This window comes from Macrosteles quadrilineatus, unplaced genomic scaffold (assembly GCF_028750875.1).
Source record: "Macrosteles quadrilineatus isolate MER2022 unplaced genomic scaffold, UCM_ALF_1.0 Scaffold_8__2_contigs__length_117827958, whole genome shotgun sequence".
NCBI lineage: Eukaryota > Metazoa > Arthropoda > Insecta > Hemiptera > Cicadellidae > Macrosteles > Macrosteles quadrilineatus.
In genome coordinates this window covers 91,703,988-91,716,032 of record NW_026542601.1, presented here as the reverse complement: position 1 = coordinate 91,716,032, position 12,045 = coordinate 91,703,988, and the positions used below count along the sequence as shown (strand labels likewise).

The 12,045-nt window shown below is 35.0% G+C and overlaps 1 protein-coding gene across 2 annotated transcripts; it reads right to left on the bottom strand.

Moving 5' to 3' along the window:
• Positions 1-107: 107 nt before the first annotated feature.
• LOC129001085 (alpha-aspartyl dipeptidase-like) lies at positions 108-8,740 on the bottom strand. 2 transcript variants are annotated; one of them, XM_054428255.1, is made up of 7 exons: positions 8,695-8,740; positions 7,453-7,575; positions 5,639-5,730; positions 4,485-4,639; positions 2,676-2,849; positions 1,522-1,667; positions 108-382 (listed from the first exon to the last, which is right to left on the bottom strand). In XM_054428255.1, exons 2-7 carry the CDS (start codon positions 7,548-7,550, stop codon positions 313-315), a joined length of 735 nt encoding a protein of 244 aa, XP_054284230.1. In that variant the 5' UTR covers positions 7,551-7,575; positions 8,695-8,740; the 3' UTR covers positions 108-312. The 2 variants fall into 2 exon arrangements, with proteins under 2 accessions (XP_054284230.1, XP_054284231.1); XM_054428256.1 differs by lacking the exon at positions 8,695-8,740 and adding an exon at positions 8,346-8,384.
• Between the last annotated feature and the right edge of the window lie 3,305 nt (positions 8,741-12,045).

Here is a 12,045-nt window from a genome sequence, read left to right as displayed (position 1 = left end):
TATGTAGGCTTACTCAGGCAGATACTTTAGAGAAACTATGATTATGATACTCCTTATAACATAACAAATATATCAGCTACCTTTTGGGTTCAAAAGGTTAAAGGAAATCTTCATCAAATGTATATTCAAACATTTTATTTATAACTACATTTCTATATGCTTACTTATAAGTTTATTATAAATACACTTTTGGTATGTGTTTATTAAAAGTGCACCATGAAAACAGTATCTCAATTTAAACTTACCTTATAAACAACCCATAAATATTAAAGTTTGAGTCCCGATACATTTGATTTTATATTTTTCACAAAATTAGTGTTTCACACCTTTTAACAGGAAGCTGACATCTGCTCCAACAGGGTATTCTTGAGGTTTGTTATCCCTTGAAAATAATAACACAGAAATATAAATAAATCAATCAACAGATCAATAGTTCTTTTAACAGCTAGTTAGCAAAGTAGTGCTGATTTATACGAGTGTCAAGTAAGTATTGAGTTTAAAAAAAGACACTTTACACATACAAATTGGGTATTATATTTTGTCTACATTTGTCATTTTGTGACGACTAAAATATTTTGGATGCGACTCCCACTGTAATAACACATAAACTTAATTATTGTAAGATATAGTATACTAGCAGAGTACCCGTCCTTCGTACGGGATTGGCATATAAGTATAAAATGCTTAGTACAGTGTATTTGCGTTTGCAATGAGGGAGGACAAAGTATGATAAAATTTGCTTCTTTAAATTTACGGTATACTATAGTAATACGCATCTACCATAGCTATAATGTTCTACCACTTCACCCAAACAGAAAATAAATTATTAAAGATTCACAAAATATCACAAATTATTCGTGAAGTTAAAAACATAAACATAACTGTAAACAGACAGTTTTTTGTTGCTGCTGAGTTCAAATTAGCTGTTTGAAAAAAATAATAGTGCTGCATCCTATTATTTTTATCATAGAACCATTTCATATCATAGAACCAACCTTTTTAATTGAAACAGCGGACTAAATTATTTAATTCCATTCTATGAGTACTCATAAGGTTAACATGGGAAACTCTAGAGCCACTGGGGCGGAGCTCGAAAGGATTTTTGAGGTAAAAATATGCCTATATGTTAATCGGGAATGTGAGCTATCATCATGCCAAATTTCATCCCAATCCGTCCAGTAATTAATGCGTGATTGAACTTCAAACAAACAAACAAACAAACAAACACACAAACTTTCACATTTATAATATCAGTAAGATAAGATTTTAAGTGACGTTAACTACCTCAGTAACAAAAAATAAGGTGGAAAATAGAATTTTACACATTGACACACACTGGGACAATCTAATTCAACTATATTCTTTTTTGATAAAAAAAATTGGTGACATGAGCTAGTCCATAATGTAGAAGGGATGTCTAATTCATTATCCAATAGCTATTTTTTTCAAATTTTTAAATATTACATTTTTAATAAGTAAGTCATTGTATTGTTTAGTGTTGCAATATATAATATAACATACTTGGTGAACAACTTGGCTGGCTGAGACAGTCCTCTGATGAAGGCTTTGTCTCCGTCCACTTCCAAGATGGAACCTTCCTTCAGGCCCAAGACTGGATAATGTTCTTCTTCTTCAAAATACTGCTTTATTCTCTCCTCTCTCGTTTCCTGTGTGCAAAAATCTCTTGATTTTATTATTTTTGAAGAGACGCGTGTGCAACTTTCATATTTTTCAACTCAAATTTGCCCATATTGACAAAAGAAATACTTTCTAAAATATGAATAGGAGCTAAGTAAAAATATATTATATAATATATTAAACAAATACAAGAAATGTTTAATTAAATTCCTAAGAACATCAAGAACCCTTAGGCCTGGACGTACAACAATTTGGCCACGAAAACCGATGGTCATGTAATTCTATTTACCCGGAAAAAAGCAACTACTTATCTAGGCCTATAGGAAATAGTACAAGAAAGTCATAGTGTTCAGTTTGAATCAACATTTTGTTCATTTCTGTCTGATCACAAAGGGTTAAACAATTTTCAAAAGAGGCTAGTTAGGGAAGTATTTTTTTATATCAACAACCGGCACAGATAAGTAAGATACAGATGACACATTGAATGGTACACTAAAGTCGTGTCTAGCACCACGTGCTGATGCTGTAGGATGAGCCTGTGCGGTACAACTGCTGTTGTAAACAATAGTTGTTCAGGCTCTTCCTGGCTTGGTACTAGGATATTTCCGCCCCACCATTCCCGAGCTAAAAGCGCACGGTTGTTCCATAAGCATGTTTCCTCTGTATCTTACTTCTCTGTGCAACCGGTTAGAGCATTTTCTGGTTGAAAGATAGCTGGATAGGAGGGAATCTTATGGACTGAAAACAAAATGACACAGGACCACAAATATACTTGACGAAATTGACGATTTTCTTATCCTATACTCTTAAAGGCATTTAATAACGAATCTTATTTGATAACCTCTATAAGAGATCTGGTATTAAAGTTTTATTGGATCTTTATTATTAACAAACGTTTAACTTATCTTTTGAAACCACTTATTTCAAGATATTTTTCCAACTGTAAAGCACAAATTGCATTTGAGCACACTGTGCGATAGGCTTTTTGTTTAGGACTCTAATTAGATAAATTATTGAAATACAATATTTGTACTTACCCCCATATGTGTGGAATTGGCTTCAGGCTCAATGTAGTGAGGGTTGATGTTAAACGGGACCAGGTTGAGTGCGTTGAAAGACTGAGGATAGACAATAGGCATGTCATTGGTCGTACAGATATTGACTGTTGCCACATTGGTCCCTGCGCTCGCCCCCATATAGGGAGTTCCTTGCTGTAAACAGGGAGTATTTGATTTGTGTTTTTAAAGTTCAACATATATTTTTCTAGGTCCTAGCCTCGAACTCTTTTCCACATTACTTCATAGATGGGGTTAACAACATTATAGTTGAGATCAAATCTATTGGTGAATGGCGGGATTTGAATCCGGGATTTCGGGGACCGTAGTCCTGTGTTCTACTACAAGACCAGTTTGTTAACCCTCCGAGTGTCCCTAGTTTTGGCCTTAATGTTTGCCTATTTTTTGCGCATTTGCAAGGTTTTATTAAAACGGATCTGAGAAGCTTAAAAACAATGTTTATTATACTGTTCTATATACCATTTTGTTTGGAAAATCACGGGCTTCAATATTATACATAAAACATAAGGAACATTTGTTTCAAAAAAAAATTTTAGGTAAAAAAAATTTTTGGAAAATTTTCAAAAAAAATAAGTTTGCGCTCAATGAAATTGTATAAATTATAGGCCTATAAATATTTGAAAATAGCCACTTTGTTCTAAATTTTATGAGGATTACAAATATATAATAATATAAGGAAGTAGATTTGCAAATAAATAAGTTATGGGCAAAAAACAGATTTCAGTACATAGCGTTTAGCTAAGAATGCATAGCCTAACCATATCTAGGAATCTGGATAATTTACATCAGAATCACTACCTACTTCTTCAGGATCATCAACCAGCCCTTCAAAATCACTTAAATCTTCTTATAATGCACCACGTGTATCACTTCTTTTGATTTTTAACACTAAAACAATGATAAACGTAATAAAACACATCAGTAATCGGTGCGAGGTTAACCAAGCTGTTTACAAATACGCACGTCAGCTGTCTGCTACAATTATGATCGGCTCGAGAAAAAAAAGCGCTTAGAGACAGACCTCGGGAGAAAGCTTAGAATCTGCCAAATAAAACGATACCTAACTCAATCCAGTTCAATCCGATTTTGTCAGTCATAGAGCCTTCGCCGTAAACAGTGTTTGTGAGTCGAAAAATCGACACAAAACACTACACAAAGTGTGTCGATTTTTCGACACATAACACTCGGAGGGTTAACCAAATTGAACAATAACATACAAGTTGTCTACAGGATTCTCCAAAGCTCAGTCAGGACTAGTTTTTATCCATGTTAGACAAAACATAAATGCTGTAAAATTATAGAACAGTGCATTTGTTTTGAATTAATTTTTATTAATAAAATTAATATTAATAAATTGATACATAAATAATGATTTAGAATTTAGATATTGTTGATAAAGGAAGTCAAATGTAGGCACAAGTTATTGCCCATCGCAACTTATAGGCCTATCTTTTGTACACATACCATTGATAATTGTCTCGGTGCATTGTGTTAAAACATATGGTAAGCAAAGAAACTTTCATTTTTGTATTCCTTTTGCAGATTCTAGTTATCTTTTTAACACAAATTAGGTTTTACTGAAATAGGTTTAAATTGTGGGATGGAATATGAGAGTAGTTAAGACCTGACAACAGATTAACTCAGGAGTATAAACTAGTTCTGAAGATAACCAGGGTGCATTATTAATGCTATAAATCTTTTAAACCAAGGTAGAACCTTTGACTATTTGGTAGAACCAAAACTAAATTTGATGTCACAACACTGACTTACCTGTAATACTACATTTCTTATTGAATCAATGAGTTTGTTGTCATATAAAGCTCTGAGAAGTCTGAAAGTATTTCCTCCGCCAACAAATATTGCCTCTGCCTGACTAACAGCCTCTACAGGATCATTGGACCTGTGAATACTCTCTAGGGCAAAACCTGCAACAAACAACATAATAAACATTATAAGCAAACTGATACATGTTTTTCCACTACTTTGACCATTACAATTTTGGCCACTGATCCCTTAAAAATGAAAAAAATGTTTATTGCATGTATAAAATTAGAAAAAAAGAGTGTGGAGATCATACCTTGGATTAGTACTGACAGACATGTCATGGAAATCATATCACATGTGTAGTCTGAACAGTACATTTAACAACTAGAGTACTCGCCAACTACTGTAATGGACAACTTAGTTAGTGGACTGCCCAACTAGGGTGCTCGACAGCTAGGGTACCCTACTACCCTACTAGCGTACTCAATAACTAGTGTACTCGCCAACTAGGGTACTCGCCAACTAGGGTACTCGCCATGGTGGAAGGAAAAAACATAGGTGTGATACTCTCATATAGGCTGATGTCAAACAGATTGCAAACAGAAAATCACCTGATTGTAACTGTCACATAAGTATATATTTTTTTTAATTGATTGTTATTGTTTTTATATTTTTTTCTAAATAGTTAAATGGCGTTTGCAATCTGGATGACGTCAGCATATGACGGGAATAACACACCTATGTTTTATCCTTCGCCAACTAGTATACTTCCCAACTAGAGTGCTCGACAACTATGGTAGGCATACTTGACAACTAAAGGGTACCTACTCGCCAACTGTACTGGACAACTAGTGTACCCCCCAACTAGGGCACTCGCCAAGTAGGGTAGTCGCCAACTAGTGTACTCGATAATTAGTTTACTCCGCAAATAAGCTTCTCAACAACTAATGTAGGCCTACTCGATAATTGGTGTACTCGTCGACTCACCTGCAAGTAGATTGTAAACTTGTCCTGTGTAATTGAGCCTTTAATCGGAAAGGTGAAGGTGACTTGACATTCTAGTATAAAACTTAAGTCTAACAAAAATTATTAAGGCAATTTATACATTAACCAATATTCTGATTCACAAAAAAAGCTGCTAAATAAAAACATATACATACCCAATTTCGCAAAAGCTTTCCTTGCTTTGTGTTCATAAGAGTCTTTGTCATGGAGTGCGTAGGGTATAAATAATACTTTACTAACATTATTTCTGTAAAGAAATAAATTTCAATTAATGTACGCCTACAATCATAACAACGTGTTCTTCCATGAGATTTAGTTGTTTTGACAGGATTAGGCTATATAGGAGACTAAAGGATCGTGCAAACCGAAGCGTGACATCGCCGGGAGCGGGTAAGGGCGGCGGCAGCGGTACAAGGCGGGAATGGGGTAGACCACACCATAGCGGCAGCTAGCGAAATGCGGGACTTCTTCTCAGATCATTTACAGCTAATAAATGTTTGTGTTTAGTGAATGTTTATATTATTGTGTTTTATGAGTTCAAGTTATGAATCTGAGGCCACAAGAAAAAGAACTTTTACGAAAATGGTTCTTCTAGCAACAGCTGAGGATGAAGATGAAGTTGCAAGAGAACAGTCAGTTTGAGTTCATGAAATTTATCAAACTAGAAACTTATTTGGCAAGGAGTAGTTATTGACAGTTACAGAGGTCATACTAAACGGCATTTGAGCCATGTGGTCCCGCAGCGGAGCAAGCGGAAAAATCCAACATGTTCAAACCAGCGGAAATCGAACAACGCAGCAGGACGACGGCAGCAGTACCGCTCTTGTGTGGGTGCTTACATTTATCACCATGCGCTTTAAAATCCCGCGTGGGAATTTGTCTCGCTACCTTCCCACTCCCGCCCCTGTCCCGCTCCGGTTTGGACGAGCCTTAACTGGATGAGCTCAGGCGATTGATTACAGACTGGAGACAGGAAGCCTACAACTATTAACTGTTTTAGTACCGTTATAATCTATAAAAAAGCAAACTACAACAGTTTTTATTCTCCATTTAAGAATAAGACTGGAATTTGTGTAGGCCTATTACTTTTTAAATGTTCTCTTTAACTATTACAACACAACAAATCTTACAACAAAGCTTTAGGTTTAAATTAGTTGTTTAAGTTCTACAAAATGGGTTAGAATGAAAATTATGGTTTATTATTCAAAATTACTAGTTTAATGATACAAATTACAATTTTGCCGCTAAAAATGTAAGAAAATAAAACCAATGATATTGATTACATCAATCATCGTCAAGATCCAAGTCATCATCGATACTGTCTCCGATGGGAGGTCCTTTCGAACATGTAGGCCGCTGGGAATTTTTTTTTGCAACAAAGCGCCCCAAAACTATTCAAAGCCACAACACATAAAAGAAAAAAAACTACGATTTCCCAAACATTTGGTATATGAAATATATAGGCCTAGTTTAAAGCTTAAACTACGTGTGTCACGCTTACCGTATTAAATTGTGATTATACTGTACTACTGAAAATATGTGAATGTACTGTATAATATAATCACAGTACAATGTATAATGTCCTGATCTTTGTTACCCGTTCGGTACCATTCTTTCTGGTGCTCTCTCAGCTGTTCAAGCTGTAAATATTACGAGTTTGGATTCAAAAATATTTGAAATGTTTGATCTCTTCCTGCGACCCTCTAAAATTGATCCCACCGGTGGGTCATGATTCATACATTAGAACCGTTGGGCTAAAGAAACAACTTATGCAACTCGGAAACAAAGATCAGATTATTTATGGACAGGCAGATTAGGCATATTTAATTCCATTCTACATTTAATCTTGCATATAAAATAATTAGGCCTATTCATCTTGATGGGCAAATAAACACCTAGATGATGTTGCTGTTTCAAAACGCAAAGATATTACTGATTAATTGCCTTCAAAACTAACATACAGACTCACCTGGACATCAAAGATTTGATTTCATCTGAAGCATACTCTAAGTATCCAGACCCATGCATTGTACTATTGGAAAGCAACAGCAACTGTCTTTTACTCATTATTGGATTCAATTAATCGAACCACCTGTAACAGATGAATATATAATTTATTTTATTTATACATGGGTCCTGCCAACGGCTTAGCCAATACATAAATTAATAAATTAACTTATCTATATAATAAGTAAACAATAACTTACTTATTCACCTGCATTTTTACATTACAAGCCTAAGTTAATTATTTGTCCTGGCCTATGTAAACAATCATATTCATGCTTACTGTTTATTTTGTGGACATTATACTCCGCGCCAAAGCTGGTGGCGGCTGAGGGATTAGGACGGCCAGGTCGGTGAGCAGGTCCGACCTATGTAGTCCTACCTGGCGGTCCTAATCCCTCAGCCGCCACCAGGTTTGACGCGGAGTATAGCTATTTTAAAATCATAAGATTGAGGCAAACTTCAATATCCGACTCTATTGTATTATCAAACATAAATGTTTGTGTTTAGTGAATGTTTGTATTATTGTGTTTAGTTAGGTTGTGTGGTTAGTTAGGTTAGGTTAACCTTACCTAACTAACCAAACGATGTATCGAATGGAACAATCAATTAATCGATATATCTATCGATATTTTCATTCGAATGAGTGTAGGGGACCTAAAAAGTGCAGCCTGTTTCTTTACCTGTATTAGAAAAGACCTTACTGAAGCTGAAGAGACGCGGCATTTTCGGTTTCAAGATTTTATGTTGCATGATTTTTTGGTCGGAGATTGAACAAATCGTAACATGATTTTTTACTGTGTGTGACGCAATAAATAATAATGACTTATTGTTGTAACAGATAATTATTGTACCTACCTAATGATTGTACAGACAAGGCCCTACTCTGTTTATTTCTTATGCTGTATGATTATATTTATGGTTATAGGTTATACCATTGCAGGCGAAGCCACGGGTACAAGCTAGTATCAAATAAATACAGTACTTACAATTACAAACAGATTAAACTAGAATAAGCTACGGCCTGGTTAGAAAAATATACCGGTATATATATATTTAATTTGATTAGAAAATATATGACTGCCTTTTTCTAAACAAAATGTTAACCAGATAAAACTTCAGTTAATGTATGTACTTGGTAACAAAATAATCTAATAATATCATCTAATATTATGACAAAATAATAAAACCATAATCTAAATCCAACCTATTAGGCCTTCCTTTGATAACAGTTTGACAACAACAAAAACACGAACACAACTAACAAAACAAAAAAAAACATGAATAACCAGTAACCAACATGAAGGCTAGGTACGGTTTGGCTGCCCAGGCAGCTTCATTGCTTCCAGATCAGCCTGAATATTATTCCACGGCTATCTTTGAAGGTAGCCGTAATATTTCCCCAAGATGTTCTTGGGTGGCTTATAATCAATGATTCAATTAAGTTATTTCATTGACACAACCATGGATAAAACATGGAGTATGTTTTATTTATGACACAACCAACAGTTTCCGCATTAAATTTCACAATAGGAAATTTACTTGCACTGTTTAAAGTAAATAATAACTCAGCATCTTCTAAATATCATTTTTAGATAAAAATATTGATCTGACATTTATTTAAAATGGCCGATTCGTGTAGTTTTTTTTAATTCTCAATCACATAAGATAAAATTTAAACGCATTGAGTTACTTTTATAGGCATTATAAAAAATTTAAATTGTTTAGTCCTTCCAACTATGTTTGTCAAAACAACCTTGGTAAGTTTGACTAAAATATATTCGGCCGTTATTGAGTCATATTGTTAGAAAGTTTGCATTGAAGCATTTTTTAAACATTTTCTAATCGGTTGAAAACAGCTGTATATAAAATATGATGTATATTAAAATAGATGGATATCTTAACTTATTCCCACCTGGGGCCCATTTCATAATAAACTACAAGTTACAACTTGTAACTTGTAATTTCCATTAGATTTGCATTGGGCGATCAGCTGATTTACTAATAATATTAGTTTGTACTTTATTATGAAATGGGCCCCTGCCTGTCAAAGCTCCTACCTATCCAAGGCCGAAGGGAGTCCTAGAACGGCCCCCAGAGGACTCTTTACCATAAACACAAAAAAAGAAGAAGACAAAGACAAATAAATCTTGTAAATTTCTACTTCAGGATGTCCCATCTGCTTGAATTTACAAAAAGTAAGTTAAATGAGGGCTGCACTTTACTTTAGGTCCTACACTCATTCGAATGAAAATATCGATCGATATATCGGTTATTCAATATATCGTTTGGTTAGTTAGGTAAGGTTAACCTAACCTAACTAACTAAACGATATATCGAATGAAACAATCGAATAGTAGATATTTTCATTCGGTTGTTTATGTAGGACCTAAAGTAAAGTGCAGCCTCTATCCTATATACTAAAAAACTTTTGCAAAACTTATGACAGCTAGCCTGGCCATACTACTGGGCCGAATTACACGTGGTTGGTACTAATAGAAAGATATTTTCCTGTAGATGTGCAGAATCCTTTTATAAATTAAAATAGGCTCAATAGCACAGAAAATGAACTTTAAATCTTAAAAAATTAACATGGGCCTTATGGGTTGCTATGTTGGTGACGAAATAACAACAAAATATAAACAGAAAATCAAAACAAATGTAAGAAATTCCAATCACATGTTTTATTTAGAGCGTGGGGTGAAAATAGAGAAGTTTGTAAAATACATACTTTTGGTCGAGTTTTCGACCACGGGGCGAGCTCTCGTTCCATAGCTAAATAACATTGGGGTTTACGTGTATAAAGTATAAAAATTCGAACGCATAATTTTTCTGCCCACTGGACATTTAATTGTAAAAGTACAGTAAATCCGTCAATGGTCTGGTCTAGTCTTACTACGACACCTACGGTAATAAGTAGGTGTCCTGTTTCCTTCTCCATAGACGAATTTCGCAAAAATGTAATAAAATACGATGCATCTATACGTAAGCCGATTCTTTGCGTCAAAATTGTGGGCGACTGGGAAGTCGTAAAATGTCGGGAGAGGGCTCAAAAAGGTCTCAATCCCGTGACGGTGGGAAAAATAGTGAAATTCCCAAAAATTGTAACACAAAACTAGATATAAACGTAAAATGTTCTCCATGATAATAGCATTAGAAGCCATTTACTGCAGATTTTTGTTTACATCAATACAGCTGATCGTGATTTATCATTAAGCCAGTACATTTGGATTAATCAATTCTGCAATGTACTGTATACTATATAAAACCAGGGATAACGTTGCCTATAATAAGTATTTATTCACAAACAATTTTATGTTTGCTGCATATTTAGCTGAGTTAAACCTCTGGAGTGATTCAAATTATTTATTGACAATAACGTCAACAAAAGCAAACAAAGACAAACAAAAATTTGTTTGCACAAAAGAGATGGTGTACAGGGATAGCTATTCTGACACATAGATAATATAATTCTTACAATAATTTGTTTTACATTTGAGCGCTTTAGAGACTTATGTCCCTACAAGCCACTAGTTATTTTTTAAAATAGTTAGTCAAGACTTTTCATGATATGAGAATTTTTTAAATTAATATTTTCACCTTATTTAAGCAGTAAATAATTAGGAATTATACTACATAAATTAATAAAATTCCATACGTATTCTAATCCGAATGGAAATAGCTTTATACAGTACATATTACATATCATATGCTTTAAATAAAGTTAAACCACATGTTTTAAAGTAAACAAAGCAGACATGACCTAGATTCCCATGTTATTTAAATGTGAAGTACCTGGGGACCGAGCTTTGCTCGGGGAAAATCATTAGTTTACTCTGAAAGCAGTCTTAGTACTGTATTGGAGACACATAGATCCATTCCCAAACTCCACACGGCTCGCCTTTACTACGTCCTACACCATTTCCTACGTCATGGACCTGTTTCCCTCCATTTCCATAGCACTTTAGGATTGTAGATACCTTAATCTAATCGTTATTAACAGTTCCCACACTCCGGACAGCTCGTCTTTACTACGTCCTACACCATTTCCTACGTCATTGACCTGTTTCCCTCCCTTCCTATAGCATTTCAGAATTGCAGATACCTTAATCTAATCGTCATAAACAGTTCCCACACTACAAACAGCTCGCCTTGACTACTTCCTTCGCCACTTCCTACGTCGCGGACCTGTTTTCCTCCCTTCCCATAGCATTTTAGGATTATAGATACCTTAATCTAATCGTCATAAACAGTTCCCACACTCCGGACAGCTCGCCTTTGACTACATCCTTCACCACTTCCTACGTCGCGGACCTGTTTTCCTCCCTTCCCATAGCATTTTAGGACTGTAGAAACCTTAATCTAATCGTCATAAACAGTTCCCACAGTCCGGACTACTCGCCTTGACTACTTCCTTTACCACTTCCTACGTCGCGGACCTGTTTTCCTACCTTTCCATAGCATTTTAGGATTGCAAATACTTTAATCTAATCATCATAAACAGTTCCGACACTCCGGCTACTCGCCTTGACTACTTCCTTCACCACTTCCTACGTCG

Excerpts from the sequence above, each read along its gene's own strand:
- LOC129001085 (XM_054428255.1), bottom strand. The coding sequence starts at position 7,550 with ATGAGTAAAAGACAGTTGCTGTTGCTTTCCAATAGTACAATGCATGGG. Across the intron at positions 4,640-5,638 it reads GAAAGCTTTTGCGAAATTGG|GTTTTGCCCTAGAGAGTATT; the intron begins GTATGTATATGT and ends TGTTTGTTGCAG. Across the intron at positions 383-1,521 it reads CCAGCCAAGTTGTTCACCAA|GGATAACAAACCTCAAGAAT; the intron begins GTATGTTATATT and ends ATTATTTTCAAG.